Source organism: Rattus norvegicus, chromosome 10 (assembly GCF_036323735.1).
Source record: "Rattus norvegicus strain BN/NHsdMcwi chromosome 10, GRCr8, whole genome shotgun sequence".
Taxonomy (NCBI): domain Eukaryota; kingdom Metazoa; phylum Chordata; class Mammalia; order Rodentia; family Muridae; genus Rattus; species Rattus norvegicus.
In genome coordinates this window covers 79,890,721-79,913,797 of record NC_086028.1, presented here as the reverse complement: position 1 = coordinate 79,913,797, position 23,077 = coordinate 79,890,721, and the positions used below count along the sequence as shown (strand labels likewise).

The 23,077-nt window shown below is 52.4% G+C and overlaps 1 protein-coding gene across 14 annotated transcripts in view; it reads left to right on the top strand.

Moving 5' to 3' along the window:
- Positions 1-23,077, top strand: part of Cacna1g (calcium voltage-gated channel subunit alpha1 G) — a 68,041-nt gene that overhangs the window by 6,129 nt on the left and 38,835 nt on the right. For 13 of the 14 annotated variants that reach the window (XM_017597189.3, XM_008767988.4, XM_008767986.4 and 10 more), the window contains exons 2-9: positions 1,849-1,960; positions 2,151-2,284; positions 2,610-2,707; positions 4,611-4,770; positions 5,849-6,149; positions 6,315-6,407; positions 8,210-8,993; positions 10,716-11,095. In XM_017597189.3, coding sequence (XP_017452678.2) covers positions 1,849-1,960; positions 2,151-2,284; positions 2,610-2,707; positions 4,611-4,770; positions 5,849-6,149; positions 6,315-6,407; positions 8,210-8,993; positions 10,716-11,095 — 2,062 coding nt within the window. The remainder of the gene's footprint in view (positions 1-1,848; positions 1,961-2,150; positions 2,285-2,609; positions 2,708-4,610; positions 4,771-5,848; positions 6,150-6,314; positions 6,408-8,209; positions 8,994-10,715; positions 11,096-23,077) is intronic. The other variant, XM_008768000.4, reaches the window with a different exon arrangement.

The following is a 23,077-nucleotide window of genomic DNA, read 5'->3' as shown; positions in this document are numbered from 1 at the left end:
ATGGGCTAGCTTGGGGAAAACAGACTAGTTATTAAGGGTAATTGTGTCCTTTCCTTTCCAAGTGGTGGCTTCCTCCCTTTCCCCCCTTTTTCCAGAGTGACCCCTGGCTGACCCCCATTCTGGAGAGAGATCTATTGGCTACACTCAGGGCTACAGTCAGGAAAACAGCCCTGTAGAAACACTTTCATTTACTCTGCTCACCTACTAAGCCTCTAAACCTGGCATTTTATTTTATTTTATTTTATTTTATTTTATTTTATTTTATTTTATTTTTACCCTTTTTTTTTCTTTTGGTGTTTTGAGACACAGCCCAGCCCTGGCTGTCCTGGAACTCGCTCTGTAGAGGAGGCTGGCTTTGCACTCCAAGATCTGCCTGCCTCAGCCTCCCAGGTGCTGGGATTAAAGGTGTGCATCATACTCTCGTTCTTTTGAAGGATGGATAGTAGGAAAACTGAAACATCTTAGGACTTCTAGGGTGCTAGGCGAGTGGTGATGGGGATGTGAACCCAAGAGAAATGAGCCTGGCTAAAAAGAAGGGGGAAGGCTTCGAGGTGGCTGAGGGAGAAGTCAGGGTTGGAGATTCAGCACAGAGGTGGGTATACTGGAAGGCAACCTGCAGGCCCAGTTTTAGTTCTCTGAACTTCCCTGATCATCTCCTCATTCCCAGTCCAGAAGAAGGCAAAGACAGGAACAGCCCAAGGGTTCTAGGCACCGAGTAGAGGGCCGGCAATAGACAGCCACAACCCCTTCCTCCTTCTTTTCTAGACTCTACTCGTCTCTGGTTACTTTGTTCTTTCTACCTCACCCCTATTTTTCCATGAGGAAACTAGGCTGTCTGGTTGTATATCAGTGGGGTTCAGGGCCTAGAACCTTCTTTATCCAGAGGGATCTTGTATAGTCTCATGCCAATGGGCTGAAGGTCAGCCACTCAACAGAGCTCATGTAGAAAGGCCCAGGATTTAGAAAGAACTTCCTCTGCTCCTAGCTGCTTGGGTTTAGAAGGTACGAGAGATATGGTGGCAGGCCAGCCTCATGTATGATCCTACTGTCCGCTCTGTATAGCTAAAGCTTGTACCAGCCCAGGCTCTGGCATGGGGAGTAGTTTTGATCCAAAAGGCATGAATGTGACAAAAGGCTGAGGACTTTGAGAAGCTGGTGGTTGAAGAGAGAGCCTGGGGCTCCCCTGAAGTGTTGGGGATAGGGGAGGGGGGCTGAAGATGTAGGCTTCCTTGTCTGGTACCAAGGCTCTCATGAGCCCCTGCCTATCTGAGTGTTTGTAGTGTAAGGAAGGTGACAGAATAGACCACAAGTTTGGAAGCCTCAGGCTCATCCTGGCATCTTGAGCGATTCTGGCACATGACTTGGCTTCAGCTCTCTGGGTCTTGCTGTCCTTGGGTTGTGGGGAATAAAATGATCCACCCTGGATGCCTCACGGGGCTGTTGTGAGCAGCCTTTGTCGTCGTCGTGGCATTGTGCGAAAGTGCGTGGTAAACTGTAAGGCAGGCTTAATCCGACTGTAGGTTTGTGTAACACATTCGCATACATTATCTCACTTGCTTCTCACATCTATCCGGTGAGTGAGGAGGATGAGATTCACAGCAAACTCACGGAGCCTGGCATTTCCACACGCACCATCGATGCTGTTCCCGACACGGCTTGTGCAAACCGCCAGGGGAGTCATGGCTTCCTCCACCTTACAAATGAGGAAGACGGGATTGGAGGGATAAAAGACCTTCCATCTCACCTCTTGTGTTTCCAAAATCTCTCAGGGGGTTAATGCACAGGTAGAAGCATTAGTATTCTCCGACAGCTCAGGCTCTGGATAACTGTTTCCTTGACGCCCGATACGTGGTTCGAGCGAGTCAGTATGCTGGTCATTCTTCTCAACTGTGTGACTCTGGGTATGTTCAGGCCGTGTGAGGACATTGCCTGTGACTCCCAGCGCTGCCGGATCCTGCAGGTGAGTGTGTGTGTGTGTGTGTGTGTGTGTGTGTGTGTGTGTGCGCGCATGCGCGCGCGCGTGCATGTGTGTTTCTTAGATCTTAATACCCTGAACTATGTTCTACCAGAAGCCCAACTGGTGGGCTCTGGGTGGGAGGGGTGTCCCCCCCAATCTCCTCAGTTTCTTCAGCCCCTCCTTTCCACTGTAGGCCTTCGATGACTTCATCTTTGCCTTCTTTGCTGTGGAAATGGTGGTGAAGATGGTGGCCTTGGGCATCTTTGGGAAGAAATGTTACCTGGGAGACACTTGGAACCGGCTTGACTTTTTCATTGTCATTGCAGGGTGAGGGCTTTGGCTAGGGCAGAAGAGTAGTGGGTTGATCTCCTGCCTCTCTGGCTGTCCAGTCAGCCAAGGCTGCCTGCTTGCAGTGACCTGGCCTTTCCTCCGAATCTCAGTCTTCCTTTGGGGTCAGAGGAGACTGTCATTGCTTGGGGTGGGGGTGAGGGTCCTTGCCCCTTAGACAGAGCTGATCTTCAGCCTCCCTTGGCAGAGGAGAGGGGAGAGTCCTAGGTCATTCTGCCACCTCACAGCACAATTCTTCACTGGCTTCTTTCACATGAACTTGGCCTCAAACTCAAAGGGCCTCCTTCCTGGCCCCTCCCCACAGGATGCTGGAGTATTCGCTGGACCTGCAGAACGTCAGCTTCTCCGCAGTCAGGACAGTCCGTGTGCTGCGACCGCTCAGGGCCATTAACCGGGTGCCCAGTGAGTGACCCCTTAGCCCTCACCCCTGGACACAAGGCCCTCAGAGGAAATGTGGCACAGGCATCATGACCTAACAATTTGAAGCTGAGACAGAGAAGGGCGCAGTAAGGACCCAGTTGGAGCCCCTAGCCCTGGTGGGAAAATCTCCCCTCCCAGTCATTTCAGCCAGTCATGCTTTAGACAGAATCTTAGAAACACCTCAGATGACCCCTTTCTAGGGTAATAAAGATGGGCGGGGACCAGTGGATCCACTGTCAGACCCGCAGGAGGGGACACAAAGTGCTAGTGGCTGTCTCTCAAGACAAGGCCACTCCATGCCTTACACTCCAGTCGTAGTTGCATTCCCCCCTCCCCCAACCCCTTTCCAACTCTTGCAGTGATCGCTGGGACCATTATCTAAATTAAACCGCATTGGTTTCTGGAGCCAGCAAAGGTTTGGCAGCTTCAGCTCCCTTGCTGTCCTGCCCCTCCTCCTTTGCAGGCCCCCTTTGCAATTCCTCAACCTATACATGCTGCAGAGGGTCCCCACCGGGGCCTCAGGAGGGAGGAGGGGGCACTATGCCTGACTTTATGCCTGATGTTGCAGCAGCCATGTGTGTGTGTGTGTGTGTGTGTGTGTGTGTGTGTGTGTGTGTGTGTTGCAGATATCTCTGGGAGGGCAGAACTGCTGAGTGAGTCTGGGGTGGGGCAGGATGTGTGGCGCTAACGGGGATCCAGAAGAGGGGCGTGGCTGGCCTCCTCTCCCAGGTGACAGCCACTAGATTTATAGACCTCAGACTAACCACTGCTGTAATTCCCTTAATGCAAGCCCTGAGGAATTGATCTCAGTTGGATCTCTGAGGAGCTGAAGGGGGGTGGGAAGAACTGAAAAGAAGGAGGGCCGGCTACAACAAGGTGGCTGTGGCCATCAAGAAGGTTAACCAGTTGCTGGTGTGCTGTCGTTTAGACCTTTTGCCCTGGAGAGAGCAGGGCCCACACAGGCTACTTTGGAGGTCAAATAGGCCACTAGAGATCCACCAGTTTGACCAGGGCTTAGGCGCTCTGAGTCTTCTGAAGGCTAGTTCAAGTATTCGGGCTATTGAGTACCAGAACTGAAGTGAGGTGAGTGGGTCCCTAACAGGCTTTTATTTGGAGTTGGGGGTACGTAGTGGCCTTGACCCTGGAGGCAGGGAATACTCCCAAAGAGATAGAGTTATGTATGTCTCTTCAGACCCCGATTTCAAGATCAGGACCCGGCAGGAAACAGAGACACAGAGAACACAGATGCGGGCCTAGGGGATGGGGGTGGGCTCAGAAGCCTGGTTAAGTGCTGGTCATCTTGTCTGCCTCTAGCCTGCCTCTAGGTCCCAGCTTAGTTCCCCCAGTGGCCCTCTAGGGGCATCATTTAGGAAGGTCAGGTGACTGTGTCTGGTGAGAGAAGGAAGTGGGAGGTGTGTGTGTGTGTGTGTGTGTGTGTGTGTGTGGTGTGTGCGTGCCAGCCAGTGCCTTTTGGAGCAGGATTTGGAAGCACATAAACCTAAATTTAAGTCCTGGCGCCTACATTGAGCAGTTCTCATCCTGAGCAACTCACGTCACTTCTGCGAGCCCCAGGCTTCTCATCTGTAAATTGGGGGTGATAACAACAGCCCCGTGGACAGTGGGAGGATGAGGTGGGACTCAGAACTTGGGAGGGCTTTGGAAAGCACGGTTTCTCCAGCTAGGTGGTGGTGGTAACATACGACAATTAATATAGATGGACCAGTGCTGCCCAGGAGGGTTAGGGGTGTCCGCCAGTCTCCTCTACAGCTTAAACTGAGCCTTTGCGTCACACCAGGGGAGCGTCTTGGGGAGGGCTGACAGCCTGTGCCACTCAGCCGAGCTGGGACACACTGGAGCCCGCAGCATGGCCCCTGTGCTCCCACAGGCATGCGCATTCTCGTCACATTACTGCTGGACACCTTGCCTATGCTGGGCAACGTCCTGCTGCTCTGTTTCTTCGTCTTTTTCATCTTTGGCATCGTGGGCGTCCAGCTGTGGGCAGGACTGCTTCGCAACCGATGCTTCCTCCCCGAGAACTTCAGCCTGTGAGTGCTGGGGCCGGTGGGTGACGGACTGGGGGGCTGTGGGCCTCTCGTAGCCCCTGGCTTCCTGTAGCCATGGATACACGCGGTCTCAGAGCTGTCATTTGGCACTCACCGGAACAACCTGGGGCGTTTTAAAGTCCCGATGCCCAGGTGCCCTTCCAGAGGTGCCCCGTTGCCTTGACCTGGGGTTCAACTTGGAGTTAGGCATTTTTAAAGTGCCCCTTCCCCTGATCCCCAGAAGCCAGCCACATAGTGCATGTCTTTAATCTCAGAACTCTGCAGACAGAGTTGGGTGGATCTCTGTGAGTTTCGGGTTGGCTTAGTTTACATAGTTCCGGGCCAGTCAAAAATATTTAAGTGAGACCTTATTACTACATAAGTGAGACCTTGCCTTAAAAGAGAGAGAGAGAGAGAAAGGAAGGAAGGAAGGAAGGAAGAGGGAGAGGAAGGGGAAGGGAAAGAGGAAGGGAGGGAAGGAGAGAGGAAGGGAAGGAGGGAGGGAGGGAAGGAGAGAGGGAGGGAAGGAGAGAGGGAGGGAAGGAGGGAGGGAAGAAGCAGCAGGCTCCTTAAGGGCTGGGGATATAACTCGGTTGGTAGGGTGCTTACCTAGTATGCATGAAGTCCTAACTTTTATCCCCAGCACTGCATAAACCGGTGTTGTGGTTCATACCTGTAGTCCCAGAACTCAGGAGCCAAAGACGGGAGGATCATAAATTCACAATCATTTGGCTATATAGAGTTTGAGGCTAGACTGGGGATACGTGAGACTACCTAACAAAGAAGGAAGGGGTGGATGGAAAAATAAACTTCCCTGTGATCTTGACTTGCAACAAAGTTGGAAAACCACCTCCCTAGAATTCAGGACCTCTGGACTCTGGAGTTCCTGAGCAAGGCCTCATATCCTCCCAGCCCTCCCATCCCTACCCACAAACCCCTGCTCTGTCCAATCCCCTCTCCCGAGGTGGGTCTGACCTACCCTCTGTGTGCCTTAGTGCAACCACAACAGCTTTCTCTTCCTTGGTGTCTCTATGGCGGATCCTACTCCCCAGCCTTACCTCTGTCTCCCATCCCCCTGCAGCCCCCTGAGCGTGGACCTGGAGCCTTATTACCAGACAGAGAATGAGGACGAGAGCCCCTTCATCTGCTCTCAGCCTCGGGAGAATGGCATGAGATCCTGCAGGAGTGTGCCCACACTGCGTGGGGAAGGCGGTGGTGGCCCACCCTGCAGTCTGGACTATGAGACCTATAACAGTTCCAGCAACACCACCTGTGTCAACTGGAACCAGTACTATACCAACTGCTCTGCGGGCGAGCACAACCCCTTCAAAGGCGCCATCAACTTTGACAACATTGGCTATGCCTGGATCGCCATCTTCCAGGTGGGGCCACGTGGGCCCTGGGGCATTGCCCAGAACAGTCACAGGACACTGTACAACCTGGGAGTGCTCATCCTCGGGGTTAGGGTGGTGGCTAGGGTAGTGAGACAGAAGGGAGGAGGCCTTAGTGGTGCCAGCCAGGGTCAGCCGTCTCTCTTGCCTCCACAGGTCATCACACTGGAGGGCTGGGTCGACATCATGTACTTCGTAATGGACGCTCACTCCTTCTACAACTTCATCTACTTCATTCTTCTCATCATCGTGAGTGACTCCTCCAGCCTTCATGGGAGTTGGGGGGGGTCATGGGGACAAAGGTGGAGGCAGAGAATAGATGGGAAGTCCCATAGGGGTGGCAGCCTCTGCCATACTGTGGGAAGGATGACGGGTAAGTCAGGAGAAATCCAAGACCAAAAAGCCAGACTCTACCACCCGCTACTGTTAGGACATTTTGTAAGTCGTCCTCTTTGAGGCCCCCATTCCCACTGACAGCTTCAGACTCTTCACTGGTACAGTGGGGAAACCCACTCTGCTAACCATCGTGTCCCTTAGGGAAGCTCAGAAATGGCCAAGTATAGATCTGTCTTTATGAGCCCTAGGGGACCACTGTCGGTATTCGGTTGGAGAAGAGAAAGACATTCGACACCCTGAAATGCTTACAAGCAAGGAATCATGCACCCCAAATTCCAATCAGTATTGAGAAATACTGAGAGGTCTCTCCTTCCTTCCAGCTCTGAAATGCCAGGGCATTATGAAGGCAGAAGACAGGCCAAAGCAGCATCATTTAATCACTTTAATCACTACCAGTCATAGAAGATGCTTTCATGGCTACCACTTACAGCTGATATTTATTGAGCACTTACTGTGTGCCAGCTGCTGCTTTCTGCACTTCCTGGGGGCTGGGTGTTTCGTCCTCACCCTGATCTTGTTGCCACCTTTGTTTTTCAAGCAAGGAAAACCACTGTCCCTCATTTATCTGTCCCCACCATGTGCTTTGTCCAAGCCGTGGATCAGTCTTGCCAGGAAGGGTTGTCAGTGCTAGTGTGGCTGTTCTTCCTCGTACTCCTGTGAGGTGGGCGCTTCAAGGACTCTGGCTTCTAAGCGAGAACTCAGAGCTCTAGAGGGTTGGCCACTGGCCCGAGACTTTGTAGGAAGTTGGGACGAGAGCTGAGATGTCAGCTCCAGGTTACCATCTCCAAGTCTGTGTCACCAAGAGGCCAATGCAGAGCCAGGCGGAGGGTCAGCCACTGAGAGGAAGAGCCAAGCTTGGCTGAGGACCTGTACCATCCCTGACCATTACCACAGGGGTGAAGCAGGTACCTCAGGCAAGTAAACTTCTTCATCTGGTAAATCGTTGCTGTCCTCAGGAGTGCTTGGGTGGGGGAGGGGTAGACAGGGACATCAGGGGCCTACTTTCCACCCTCCCACACACCTCCTGAAAATTCTTCCCAAACAGCTCTCTGGAATCACACTAGTGAGGCTAATTATCATAATTACTAGGACATGAGCTAGAGGGGGGGAAAGAAGTCCGCTTCGTTAGCACAAATATTTATTTCCATCATTTAGGCTTGTTGTCTAAACAATAGGTTACCCAGGGTTCTGGGGGAAACCGAGGCATAGAGATGGAGACGGGGGAAGGATGGGCAAGGCAGAATGACGGGCTTGCCAGTCTGTCAGGCCCTTCTTTTCAGACGAGGGTATTGTTCTGTGGGTAAGAGTCCCACCCGAGGTCATGAAGCAAGAATGGATACCAGTGGGAGAGTCATAAGAAATCTCAAAGGGTTAATCCAAGATGAAGGCTATGTGTTCCCAGTATGGCACCCATTTCTACAGCATTCTCTCTTAACGGGAACTGGGGAGATGCCTTAGGGTCTTCATGCATACACATTTAAAGGCAGGGAACTGGAGGATATCGGCAAAGTACGCTATCCCAGCAATAGTAGGGATAAGGCCTGGACTGTTGCAAACCCCATGCTTGGCCCCCAAGGACTCCACTGATTGTGGCAGCTGGCATGGAGTTTCTCTTTTCTTCAGGACATCTCCTCTTTCTGTCCCCACCCCTGCAGGTGGGCTCCTTCTTCATGATCAACCTGTGCCTGGTGGTGATTGCCACGCAGTTCTCCGAGACCAAACAGCGGGAGAGTCAGCTGATGCGGGAGCAGCGTGTACGATTCCTGTCCAATGCTAGCACCCTGGCAAGCTTCTCTGAGCCAGGCAGCTGCTATGAGGAGCTACTCAAGTACCTGGTGTACATCCTCCGAAAAGCAGCCCGAAGGCTGGCCCAGGTCTCTAGGGCTATAGGCGTGCGGGCTGGGCTGCTCAGCAGCCCAGTGGCCCGTAGTGGGCAGGAGCCCCAGCCCAGTGGCAGCTGCACTCGCTCACACCGTCGTCTGTCTGTCCACCACCTGGTCCACCACCATCACCACCACCATCACCACTACCACCTGGGTAATGGGACGCTCAGAGTTCCCCGGGCCAGCCCAGAGATCCAGGACAGGGATGCCAATGGGTCTCGCCGGCTCATGCTACCACCACCCTCTACACCCACTCCCTCTGGGGGCCCTCCGAGGGGTGCGGAGTCTGTACACAGCTTCTACCATGCTGACTGCCACTTGGAGCCAGTCCGTTGCCAGGCACCCCCTCCCAGATGCCCATCGGAGGCATCTGGTAGGACTGTGGGTAGTGGGAAGGTGTACCCCACTGTGCATACCAGCCCTCCACCAGAGATACTGAAGGATAAAGCACTAGTGGAGGTGGCCCCCAGCCCTGGGCCCCCCACCCTCACCAGCTTCAACATCCCACCTGGGCCCTTCAGCTCCATGCACAAGCTCCTGGAGACACAGAGTACGGGTGAGAGCGTGGGTGGGTGTGCTGGGACCCCACAGTTGGAGGCTGGGTGGTAACTTAGAAGACTAGGAGTCCGAGGACCCAGAGCCTAGGGTCCAGTTTCCAAGTCCTCACACTGCCTCTTGTAGCCCTGGCATCTTCCACCAATCCCGTTACTTCCCTTTGAGGCCTACTTACTTCATCCGTTCAAATGGGAATTACGAAGATTGTATATATTAGGGATAATGAGAGCGGTCACACTTGCACACCTACCATGGGCTGCACTCTATGCCTCTGGCCATAACACCTAACCACTGCTGCCTGATGGAATGCCTGTCACATGCTTTGCAGGCAAGATCTGCTTGAGTCCCCTGGACAGGTTGGTAATAAGCTTACAGGCAACCTTGCCGAATGCACAAGAGAAAAGGTGGCTAGCAGTGTGAGCTCAGGACCATCTGATTCTGTAGCCCACCCCGTGTCCTTTGTCCCAAGGCTTGGGGGCGGGGGAGGGGAGATGGTGAGTGCCTGTGACAGACTGGAGCCTCACAAGGTGACGGCTGTGAACAGAGAGACCTGACGCAGGAGCAGCCAGTGCTGAGAGCAGCTAGCCTGTGGGTAGAGCTTCTGCGACCTGGGGGAGTAGTGATGCTTGCCGCTTGTGGGCGGGCTACCCGGGCAGACATAGCCTGGGGCCTTGTGTTTCAGGGAGGATGTGGTGACAGAAGGTAATGGGATAAGTGAGATGTCCCCTGGGTCCAGAAAATGTCACCACAGAACACAGAGAGAAAGGTTTTTATGCTAGCTCTCCCACTGCCCTGCCTTGGGTCGTGGGCTGGTCACATCCTACACACAGGCTTCCACTTTCCACTGTATAGTAGGTGAGACCATCACTACTGTGGGAGCTGACTGATGTCCTGTGGTATTCAGATGTCATTCCGTGCCTACTAGGGTCAGGTCTTGAGCCAAGGGCCTCCTCACATTTCCTTTATCTGTGTGGTCTCAGAGGTGCCACTCATTTCTTATATTCTGTGACGAAAACAGGAGTTAGATGGAAAGGGGATGCATCGGGGCATGTCCCTGTGTGTATTCAGAACACTTTTGATATATGTATGTGTGCTAGTGTGCGTGAAGGAAGGGGAGACTCCATGTGGGCATGTGTATATGAGGTTACAAGTGTCTGATTTACATGCATTTGGGTATGGTGCTCCTTCCTGGTGTGTACATATGCACATATGTGCGTGGGTCTGGTATAATAACTTTGGATGGCACCAATGTGCTTGGGTACATGTGTTTGGAGTTTGTTGTGGTGTACAAATAGCATGGGCCCACTATACACGCGCAAAGTATGTGCATGTAGTGTGTGCGTCTATGTATCTGGTATGTGTGATAAGACGTGTGGGTGTGTGGGGTGGGTGGGTCCCAACGATCCCCTGGGAAATGCTACTCAGCACTGTGTGGGTGCAGACCTGCACTGCAGGGAAGGGGAGATGGTCTAGGTTCCTAGCAGAAAGCTGTAAAGAACCGCAGAGGACATGGTGGCTACCTCTCTCTCAATCCTAGGATCCTTAGAAGTGACCATCAATAGGGTGCTATTGACATTGGGGTATTTTGTTATTCAGAAACGCCCCCATTCCCTAAGTGCCTAGCACACCTATCACAGGAGCCCCAGCCTCCCTCCTGCAGGGTCTACATCCTCTTGGGACAGGCAGCTCCCATGAGCCTCTAACGCCTACTCTTTTGTTCCAGGAGCCTGCCATAGCTCCTGCAAAATCTCCAGCCCTTGCTCCAAGGCAGACAGTGGAGCCTGCGGGCCGGACAGTTGTCCCTACTGTGCCCGGACAGGAGCAGGAGAGCCAGAGTCCGCTGACCATGTCATGCCTGACTCAGACAGCGAGGCTGTGTATGAGTTCACACAGGACGCTCAGCACAGTGACCTCCGGGATCCCCACAGCCGGCGGCGACAGCGGAGCCTGGGCCCAGATGCAGAGCCTAGTTCTGTGCTGGCTTTCTGGAGGCTGATCTGTGACACATTCCGGAAGATCGTAGATAGCAAATACTTTGGCCGGGGAATCATGATCGCCATCCTGGTCAATACACTCAGCATGGGCATCGAGTACCACGAGCAGGTAGGGATGCGGCCCAGGCTGGCTCTGAACAACCGCTTCTTCCCCTAGGGTTGGCTCCTCTTTGTGACCGGGAGAAGGGGATGGAGAGATGAAGTGATGGGTGGGGTCTCTAGAGGGTGAGCACGGTGATGGTCACCTGCTTTCTGAATGTGGTGGTTGCCCGGGCAGGCACAGCTATGTCCTGTCTGGGAAGGCTTCTCAGAAGAGGGAGGCTCGATGTGCATACGTAATGAGTCTTGGGTCTCTTGGTCTCTTCTCTTGGAGAAGGCAAGGCAGGCAAGGGGTATGTTATCTCAGTAAGTAAAGGGTGACTAACAGGCAGGAGGACCATGCAAATAGAAGTGAGGAATGGATGGTATTGAACAGCCAGGGAGAATATCAGGGTGCAGCAGACAAGGCAGTCTTGGCTTGGCCTCAGGTCAGAACCTTGCTGTAAACCAGGGTGGCTCTAGCCGGGCAGCTTGAAATCAGTGAGTCTGAGGAACTGCTCCAAGGAGGAGGGTGTTTAGTCAGGAGAAGAGGAGGCTCAGCGGGGACGGTGAGCTGTCTTCAAATATTTGGAGGACTGTCATGTGGAAGAGGGACGCTTGTTCTGTGAGTTGATGGCTGCCAGCCACAGTACTTTGGCGGAGAGAGGAAGCTACCACTGAGCTGTACAGGTGGAATGTGTGGTCGAGTCACGGGAACCGCGCCGGGCTGCACGCATATGCAGGGCCGTCTGAAGAAGTCAGCCAGTAGTGCTGCATGTAGGGCCTCTTGTGTTATTGCCTCTTAATGCTGTTTGTCTGGAAACCACCCCGAGGTAGCAGCGAGGGAACTGACCACCAGAATCTCACCTTTCCTGGTTTGGAAGTGAGCATGTGCACCCCTCCTGCCAGATCCCCATGCTGACACAGAGGCATTGAGAGCTTGTGGCAGTTGGCACGCGAGTGGAGGAGGAGTGTCTCAACCAGTATGGGCTGAGCCAGGGGTGGGGGTGGGGGTGTGAAGCCAGGAAAATGTTCACTTTTCAGAGGGTTTTTGAACCCCCGTACTCTCACCCCACCAACCCCTGCCCTGCAAATGTCATGTGCATCTGCCTCTTCCTTGAACTTCCCTGTCTGGCCAGGCACACCCCTCATTTTTCACATCCGTTGGCTTCATTCTCTCTTGCTTAAATAACCCAGTGTGGAGCAGCCATGCCTTGCACTGTTCTTCCCCTGTGTCAGCGAGGTGTGCGTGGAACCACACACCGGCTGCAGTGCCAACGGGTGGCCATGCATGGCACTGGGTGGGCGTGTTGTGTCTGGGCCTCGTGGGGTGTGGGCATGTATGCACACGCCAGGCTCTGCCAGCCTCCAGCAGAGAGGTGTTCTACTCTGCCAGGTGGCTGGGGGAGGATGGGGACAGCATTTTTCCCCTTCCGTGACTCAAGAGATGGAAACCTCTAACTTCTTTACCTCCTTGGATCCCCTGGCCTGAACTGCCACTCCTCTGTTTCACTCAGCACCGGTTTTGGTTAAGTCCCTCTCTCCCAAGGGAACACATTTTTGCTGCCCTCCCCTCCCCACTGGGGAGTTGCACCCAGCAGTCCCTGCCTGGCCAGATGCTGCTGGTGGAGGCTTTGACTGCACTGGGAGGAAGCTGACTCAGACAGGCCGAAGACAGATGAAGCTGCAGCAAGAGGGCTTTCAGTTAGATGTCAAGAAGGATGCCCCTTCCGAAGGAAAGGAAAAGCCATTAGATGAAGTGCTTCCCGCAACTCCTTAGCCACGTTCTGGAGGAAAGAAGAGACAACCCTAGCTCCTCCTTAACCCTCAGTAATAGGAGGCCTGCATCCTAAGCTGGCAGCATCTGCTGTAGGGGATAAGTTTGTCCTAGAACCTGGTAGCTGAAGGCCCCATGGGGGTGAGTAGGAGTCCCCAGCAGGCTGGGCGGATGACTGGTTGCCGCTTGGCAAGCTCAGAGGATAGGGAGGGTGTCATAAAACTCCAGAAGCTGCCATGGTCCTGTGCTTGCAGGCATTGTGGCGTGAATGTCCCGCCATCTGGGCGCCTGTGCAGGCTGAAGGGGGTGCTGGGAAGGAGGGTGAGGATGGATGCAGGACTGAGAGATGCAGAGGGACTTGGGGGAGAAACAGGGATGGGAATGATGCAGAGAGGGCAAACTGGAACCCCAGGGAGAAGGGGGCGGACGAGGCTGGGGCAGGTGTGGAAGGTGAGAGAGACAGAGACCGAGCGCTTTAGAGAGACTGAGGAAGGCAGAGAGGAAAGACACTGAAGACAGAGACAGAGGTCCAGATTCGAAGGAGGACAGGGGCAGGGAGAGGGAGCGCAGGCCTCAGGTGGAGCTGACTGGAGGAAGGAAGGCTCTGCAGACGCTACTGCAGTGGCTCTTGGGCCCCAGGCTCCGGCTCTCCCCACGGGGCTCTTAATGAAGTGATTGTATCCATCAATTCTGGTATTGATCAGCTTGGGGAGCCCTGGGGAAGGGGTTGGGGGCTCAGTGGCAGTCCTCCCTGCTCCCCAGGCTCCCACTGCTGTCTGCCTTGCTGCTCAGTGTGGCTGCTGGAGACAGTGCCCTTCCCCTCCACCTACCTCTCAGTGAGGGAACTTCGTCTTCTTATACCCCCAGACCCTCAAGTTTGGGATGTTCTTCACCTCGGCACGCTCTTCTGGTTCCTCTACCCCTTAACCACTAGCCAGCAGTACTGGTGCGAAAGCCAGAAAGATTAGTGAGAGGGACAAGGACACAAGAGGAGACCCCAGCAAGAAAATAACATGGTGACTATAAGATGAGCAAAGAACTCTGTTCTCACCACTGGGGGGAGAGGGTGCAGGGAGTACAGGATGGTGAATTATCCATCCATCCCTCTCATTTTATTCCATCTATCCAGCCATTCACCAATTCACTCATCTACTCACCCACCCATCCATCCATTCTCCCAACTACTCATCTATCTATCCATCCATCCATCCACCCACCCATTCATCCATCCATTCATCCATCCTCCCACCTACCCACCCAACCATCCATCCATCCATCCATCCTCCCACCTACCCACCCAACTATCCATCCATTCATCCATTTACCAACTTACTCATCTATCTATCCATCCATCCATCCATCCTCCCACCTACCCACCCAACCATCCATCCATTCATCCATCTACCAACTTACTCATCTATCTATCCATCCATCCATCCATCCATCCATCCATCCATCCATCCTCCCAACCACCCACCCATCCATCCATCCATCCATCCATTCATCATCCTTCCACCTACCCACCCAACTATCCATCCATCCATTCATCATCCTTCCACCTATCCACCCAACCATCCATCCATTCTATCATCCACCAACTCACTCATCTATCCAGCTGTCCATCCATCTGTCTTTCTGTCCATCCATCCATCCATCCATCCATCCATCCATCCATCCATCCATCCTACATTCATATCCTTTGTGTCAGACTTGGGATTACACAGTGGTGCTAGTAAATATTTAACAAGTTACCCTCAATAAAACAAAATAAGCCAGGTCTAATGGTGCTGGCCATCCCAGCTGAAGCAAGAAAATTGGAAGTTCAAAACCAGCCTAGACTATTTACTGAGATTCTGTAACAACAACAAAAATCAAATATTTAGGGTTTTTTTTATGTATGTGTATGTGGTTGGGTGGGTGTTTGTGCATCATATATGTTCAGGAACTCATGGAGGTTAGAAGCTCCCTTGGAACTGGAGTTACAGGCCATTTTGCGCTGCCATGTGGGTGCTAGGAACCAAACCCGTGCCTTTGCAAGAGCAGTGAGTGCTCTTAGCGACCGAGATGTCTTTCTAGTCTTAAAAAAAAAACTTTTTAAATAATAGAGAGCTGAAAATATAACTCTAGAGTTCAGTGCTTGCCCAGCCTGCCTTAGATCCTAGGTTCAAACTCTGGCACTACAGAAACAAACAAACCCAACCTAACCGACCCGTTCCCGTGGGGTGAATGCTCCCACCATGGCCGAGTGGAGCTGGGAAGGGACGGAATCCAAGCTGAGTCTGGGTGCCCAGTGTAGTCATCCAAAGCTGCATGGAGGGTGAAGGACAGAGGTACCAGCCACTAAATGTAAATGAGTGGCCACTGGATATGGGCTAGATGAACAAGTGGCAAGATATTAGGTTGGGAAAACTCAGGCCAGATCCTGAGAGGTGCAGGAAGGAGTCTGACTTATGCCAATAAGTTCTTAGCAAAGATTTTTTAAAAAATCAGCTTTGTGTTTCAACAAAAGCTTCCTGGAAGCCATGATGGAGTAAAGGTGAAAATGACAGGGGAGGTTGCTCCATGCTCTCTTTTTGTTCCTAGAGACAGAGGAAGGGACTGGGGAGAGCCCACAGGTCACTGAATCTTCAGACTCTGTAACAGGGAGCTAAATAGGACAGCAAGGATGACCCCCAGCTTCCAGTGGAGCAGGGCCTTGAGAAGATGTGCCTGGGGGCCATTCTTATCTTTCTAAAAAGAAGTGGCCCTGTGCCCTGTTGTCCCACCTGGGTTCTCTCTATGAGTTGCTGTCTTGGAGTCACAGGCTAATTGTTCTTTCTTGGTTATGAGTCTCAGTAAGGGCAGGTGCCAATGTTTTGTTTAAGGAGCAGGATGGCAGCATATAGGGCTGGGGGACTTGAAGAAGAACAGACAAGTCTGGGGTAGTTGGCCTTTTAGGCCAAGAAAGGACAGGATAGGAACAATCCTGCTTGCCACCAGTGTCTGGACCCATCTTGTCACTGCAGATGTATGTCCAGAGAAGGTTTCTATTTATGAGTGATGGAGATTGGCCCACAGTAAGGGAAGAGATGGTGAGATGGAGGTGGGGCCCACATGTGGCTTGCCTAGACCTTTGAAGGGGGTCCCACACTCCTTTTCAGCTCTGATGAAAGCTGGGGAACACTCTTGTTAGACACAGACATGGCACATAGCTATTCCAATGTGACATTTGAGGGCAAAGCTTTGTGGATGCCTTCTACTTGGGCCTGGCCTTTGACTCCAGATAGGGGCTGTTGGCCTAGCAAGACATGGGGTGAAACTTTTTTGATGGCCAACCTGCTCTCATATTTTCAAGGGGTCTTGGATGAGGACTAAGTAAGTAAGAAGGTACCGTTCTGGAGCTACTAGGCTGAGGGGTGCTTGTGTTCTCTCAGGGATCCCCTGGCTCTAGGCCTCCCCATTTCCACATGGGTGAACATCTTGGACATGACCCACTGGGAGAATCTAGAATGACAGAGGGTGGGACAGAGCCAAGTGTATGTCCTTGGTCTGTTTCAATGTCCCAGGAGCTGAACTCCAGGGACAAAGGAGAAGAGCTTACACCTCCACAACAGGTGAGGGAGGTGGTATTAGAAAGGGGCAGGATGAGGGCCATCCAGTGGCTTGGAAATGTACTGGGTAGCATATAGGGCACAAGGCAATCAAGGCAGGAGTGACGGGGATGCGACAAAGACTCTAAGGGAGACTGAGCTGCCAGTAGGTGCAGGCCTGGTGGGGGATGGGGAAGGGAGCTCTTCATCACTCAGATGACAGGCAAGGAGAGCCTCATGCCAAGGGCATGGGTGAGAGAGAACAAAGGTGGGCAGGTCTGCTATCCTACTGGCTGGGCCTTTAGCCCTGGCACCTGACTGTCGGGATGCATGACGGGCAAGCATGACTCCCGATAACTCTGAGGTTCCGAGGCAGAATCTCCAGGCAAGATGGAGAGGGAGAGGGGGAAGGATCATGTTCGAAGAGAAGGTGAAGGGTTTGTTTTAGATGTGTTGAGTTTGAGATGGCTGTGGGCCATGAGGAGAGGGATATCAGGCAGGCTGTCTGTCTGCACGAGGAGCCAGGAGTTAGAGGGCACTTGGTTAGTGTCCTCTACACTCTGGTGACAGCTGGAGGGTGGGGAGTGAGGTGATGGAGGGAACATGGCAAGGGGAGGGTGTGGGCCTAGAATGAACTCTGTAATATGTCAGCTGAGGGGAAGTAGACTGAGAGAGAAGGCAGCCCCTAGAGAGACAGGAGAGGGCTGCATAGGGCCAAGGAAGCTAGGTGCAGGGCAGGAGGGATCAATCCTGGATGGGTGCTGCCAAGGCAATTACTACCAGAAGGACTAGAAAGATCCTTGAGAGGGGTTGGGGATTTAGCTCAGTGGTAGAGCGCTTGCCTAGCAAGCACAAGGCCCTGGGTTTGGTCCCCAGCTCCGAAAAAAGAAAAAGAAAAAGAAAAAAAAAAGAAAGGAAGATCCTTGAGAGGTGGAGCAGGGACTTGTTGGTGAATGTTCAGAGAGCTCCTGTAAGTGGGCAGAGCTGGAGAGAGACTTATGAGAAATGACAGGGAACATTGATGGAGGGAATCCTAGTGCAGGTGGGAGAGGGAGGGGGTGAAGGTGCAGGCTGACGGTGGGAAGGAAACTTGGGAAGGCCAAGTTTGGGACAGAAATGAAGCCCACATGGGAAAAGGAAACTGTGGATCAGGCATAACACAAGTCTGGAGCCGCCCAGCATGCATGAACTGTTTGGTCAGCACAGTTCATGACTCTGACTTCTCCACTCAGCGGTTCAGGATACAGCAGAGAGGCAGGAACACCGACCAGGACTAATCCGAACCAGGGACCTTCTGGGCAGGAGTCTTCTGAAGCCCATAGCATGAGAGTGGCTTTCAATAGCCTACCATGGGCTCCAGGCCAGAAGTTGACCAGGAGGATGAGAAACAGAACAGTTCTCCCTCCCTTCCTCATTTCCTGCTTTCTTCCTTCCCATCCCTTTTCTCTTGTTGAGAGTTTCACTGTGTAGCCCAGGCTGGCCTAAACTTACTTGATAGCTCAGGCTGGGCTTAAACTTGTGGCAATACTCCTGCCTCAGCCTCTTGAAGACTGGGGTTACATGTGTATATCACCATGTGTGTCTGGTACAGTCTGAGGATAGAACCCAGGCTCCACACATGCTAGACAAGCATTCTCCTTACTCAGTCCTTCCAAACCCACCACCTCTTCTTCTTCTTCCTCTTCCTCTTCCTCTTCCTCTTCTTCTTCTTCTTCCTCTTCCTCTTCCTCTTCCTCTTCTTCTTCTTCTTCTTTTCTTCTTCTTCTTCTTCTTCTTCTTCTTCTTTTCTTCTTCTTCTTCTTCTTCTTCTTCTTCTTCTTCTTCTTCTTCTTCTTCTTCTTCTTCTTCTTCTTCTTCTTCTTCTTCTCCTCCTTCTTCTTTCTTCTTTCTTCTTTCTTCTTTCTTCTTCCTTTTTTGGTAAAAGATGGGTTCCCTTGTTGCCTGGGCTGACATAGAACTGAAAATGTGGCTGTAGCTGACAATGACCTTGAGTTCTTTATCCCTCTACTTCCTAAGTACCGAGATTACAGCATGGGTCAGCCTGCTAGGCTTGAGGCTCCAGAATTTTAAGTGGTAGGGGCCTGGGCTGTCTGTCTTGAAGCTCAGCCAGCCCTGGTAAGGCTAAGCCTACCTGGCTTGTATTCACTTGGGAAACTTCTAGTAGCTGGAGAGATGGTGGAGAGGATAAGGCTAGCTGCTGGCTCCATCGATAGCTAAGGGGCACAGGGGAAAATAGAGTGAGGGTGCTGGGGGTGAGCTGCACAGTGAAGTGCTATGAGAGGCTGAGAAGGGAGGGGCAAAGCCATAATCTGTATGCAGCTTGCGAGATTGCTTGAGAATTCCCTGCCACTCTACTGTCACCCTGGCTTCTCACACCCTCCAGAATACTTGCCTTTTGCTAACTCAGGCACCCTCATCCATCCCTGCAGCCTGCTTAGACCCCAGCTCCTGGGAGCATGAGTTGGGAACAGCCAACTCAGGGTTGAGGTTAGCTGAGGAGTCCAGATTGGTGAGCGGAATCTTTTAGGATTGGTGGAGCTGCCAGGTGCTAAGGAGATGGGGCATGGGACACAGGAAGCCTGGAGTGGCTTGAGCCAGCCTCCTTTTAGCCCTGCTCTGGCTTCTCCACCTTTCCCTGGGAAAAGCACATCACTGTCTGTCAGAACCAAACTGGCTCTCAGGCCTCCTGCCGGGACAGCTGCAGTATCTCTTAATTGGTCCTCATGTCCCCTCCAAGCCATCTGCATGCTGCCTCCACTGCAGCCAGATTAATCTCCTTAATACACAGTCCTGCACATCTCCTCCCTCCCTTCAGAAGCATCAATGGCGGTGTTGTGGGCCAAGGCTGGTCCAGCTTGGGTTGTGTTTGGAGGCTGCTCTCCCTGTGGGCCTCACGGCCTCATCCTCTACCATCTCACTCTCTAGGCTTTGGGTCTCAAGTATGATCCCCCATACCCACCCAAATACACACACACACTCACACACGCACTCACACCCACATTTACACACATTCACACACCCACACACTCACACACTCACATACAGACACACTAACACACACACTAACACACACTAACACACATACTCACACACACTCACATTCTCACACACACACTAACACACACACTCACACACACTCTCACACACACTCACACACACTCACACTCTCACACACTCTCACACACACTAACACACACACTAACACACACACTCACACACACTCTCACACACACTAACACACACACTCTCAAACACACACACACTCACACATACTCATACACACACACTAACACACACACTCACACACACTCACACACTCTCACACACTCTCACACACACACTAACACACACACTCACACACTCTCACACACACTCACACACACACTAACACACACACACTCTCAAACACACACACACATTCACACATACTCATACACACACACTAACACACACATTCACACACACACTAACACACACACACACTCACACACACACACACACACACACTCACTCATACTCACACGCTCCTTCCTCTGCCCTTTGTGCTTCTGCCGCACGCAGATAGGGGTGTGTACTCTTCCAGAGTGCCACCTGCACTGGCCCATTGATGAAGTTGGTTTGGAGCTCCATTATTGGTCCTAGCTTTTTCCTGCTGAGCTGCAGATGGTCTGTCCTGTCATGTTTTGAGAACTGTCTGCACCCACAGGGCCACCTGAACCTGGGCCTGAGCTTCAAGTCTTCACGGGCTTGAACTCACCCGTTCTGTAGAGTCGTCTCATCACAAGGTGGTAGCTCTCTGTCTAGCACGAGAGATCCCAGGAGGTCCAAGCTGCTGAGGTACATGCCCAAAGTCACATAGGTAGAAAGATTCGGAATTGGCAGGTCTACTGTCTTCAGGTTCTGTCCCACTTTTATATCAAGAGTGTTCTGTCCACAGAGGGCACTTTAAAGCACCGTCAAGGGAGATGCTATAGTAGCAGGCAGCTGACCCAGGGTTATAGTTGCTACAAAGTGATGATCAAGACGAGGACAGGTTGGGAAATGAGGAAGGAAGGACTGTAGCTAGCGTCAGCACAGAGCGGAGGCCTGGGCCTCAGGGGCAGAAGCTCCAGCTGCCAGCTGACTCTCATGCATGTATCTACCTGGCCCTGACATCTAGGAATGGCAGTGAGTATCTAGCCAGAGACCTGAGAAAAGGGATTTGAAGCCGGGACATCAGTGGGGGTATGTGTGTGTCTGGAATCTGCAACCCTGCCACCGGGGCTGTGCGTGTTCTGTGTGGACTTTCTCTCAGGGTATAGGGGGAGTGGTATCATGAGAAATGTGCTCAAAGTCCTCTCCAAAGAAGCCCATACCCTCCATCAAGTTCCTCCATGTCTCCAAACCTCAGTTTCTCCAGGCCCTCTCCTGTGCCTCCATTCCTTGTTTGGTTGAACAAGAGTTGAGTAGAGAGGTTTTGAGTAGAGAGGAAACGAACTCTGGGAGGTCTGTAGTCCACTGGCACAGTGCTGGGTCATAGTAGAACAGGTCTCCACCTAGGCCTGTTCGAGTAATCAGAATTGCGACTGCAGTCCCTGGGGCAACGTTGTTACTAAGATTGTGTCCCTGTGTTGTCCTGTGTTGGCAAAACATTCCCAGCCTCTGATTTAGTAACTTGGACAGACCTGGCATGGAGGGGGATTGGGGGGTGGCGGGAGCCGTTGCTGCTGCTGCTTCTTCTTCTTCTTCTTCTTCTTCTTCTTCTTCTTCTTCTTCTTCTTCTTCTTCTTCTTCTTCTTCTTCTTCTTCTTCTTCTTCTTCTTCCTCTTCCTCTTCCTCTTCCTCTTCCTCTTCCTCCTCTTCTTCCTCCTCTTACTCCCTTTCCCCTTCCTCCCCTTCCCCTTCTTCCCCTTCCCCTTCCCCTTTCCCTCCTCCTCCTCCTCCTTCAGCTGCTGCTGCTGCTTCTCCTTCTCCTAATTCTTCTATTTCTTTTCTTCCTCCTCTTACTCCCTTTCCCCTTCCTCCCCTTCCCCTTCTTCCCCTTTCCCTCCTCCTCCTCCTCCTCTTCCTCCTCTTCCTCCTCCTTTCCTTCCATGGGTCACCGGGGAAATGAATACTGGCTTCTGGAAGAACCCTAGGCCTAGCCTTCTATGCAGGAGAGTGGCAAGACTGACACAAAGTGCCAAGTCCACAGTCTACCTACACCAAGCATCCTAGCTTCTCCAAAGCTGCTGGGCAGAGTGGGGGTGGGGTCTTCAGCCTTTTCTGCCTCTCCCTCTGGTAAAGATCAATAGCACAGCCTTCCAGGGGTCCCCTGCACCTCCCCCCTGAGCGAGCCCCTTGCTATGTACTGATGAGCTGTGTTTGTATGTGGCCCCTAGGCTGTTGCCTATGTAGATTGCCTAGGGCTCCAAGGATAACTTCCCACTGGATGAAACCCGTGTACACACAGTAGCTGTTCTATTAGGGACCACTGTTGATGCAACCGTATCAATGATGTGGTGCTTGTAGGGCACAGTGGCCCAGCACTCAGGAGACTGAGGCCGGAGGTTTGTCAGTTCAAGGCCAACCTGGGCTACATAGAGAGAATCCCCCCCTTTTTTATTAATTCTCAAAAAAGCTCTTGAAAGCTACTATGCTTTCAGCTGCTCGCAGAAAGGGTTGTACGTTTAGATTCTTAGTAGTACAAATTGAATTCTCTTTTTTTTTTTTGAAGTATAGATTGAATTGTCTTATATTTACTTAAAATGTTTGAGACCAGGAATGTTTTAGATTTGGGAGTATTTCTATGTACATAATAATATCTTTAGGCAGGGGTCTATGTCTGAGTTCACTGACGGTTCATATATACTCCTTACACACACTGCCTGGTTTAAAAATTATGTAATACTTTTAGTATACTTGTGCTTTGATTTTGTCTCATTTTGTGGTTTTGTTTTTGTGACAGGGCCTTATTATGTAGCCATGGCAGGCCTGAAACACTGTGTAGACCAGGTTGGCCTCAAATCTACCTGCCTCTGCCTCTGCCCCTGCCCCTGCCCCTGCCCCTGCCCCTGCCCCTGCCCCTGCCCTTGCCCCTGCTACTGCCCCTGCCCCTGCCCCTGCCTCTCTGCCTCTGCCTCTCTCTCTGCCTCTCTCTGTCTCTCTGCCTCTCTCTGCCTCTCTGCCTCTCTCTGCCTCTCTCTGCCTCTCTCTGCCTCTCTCTGCCTCTCTGCCTCTCTCTGCCTCTCTCTGCCTCTCTCTGCCTCTCTCTGCCTCTCTCTGCCTCTCTGCCTCTCTGCCTCTCTGCCTCTCTGCCTCTCTGCCTCTCTGCCTCTCTGCCTCTCTGCCCCTCTGCCCCTCTGCCTCTCTGCCTCTGCCTCTGCCTCTGCCTCTCTGCTTCTCTCTGCCTCTCTCTGCCTCTGCCTCTGCCTCTGCCTCTGCCTCTGCCTCTGCCTCTGCCTCTGCCTCTGCCTCTGCCTCTGCCTCTGCCTCTGCCTCTGCCTCTGCCTCTGCCTCTGCCTCTGCCTCTGCGTACTAGGATTGAAGGTGGATGCTGGGGTTGAAGGCATACACCACCATGTCTAGCTAGTACACTTGTTTTGACTATGACCTATCACATGGGTCAGTCGGGAATGTCTACTCTGGGCATCACATCGCTATTCAGAAAGTTGCGGGTTTTGGATCTGGGGACTTGGCTTGGATGTAC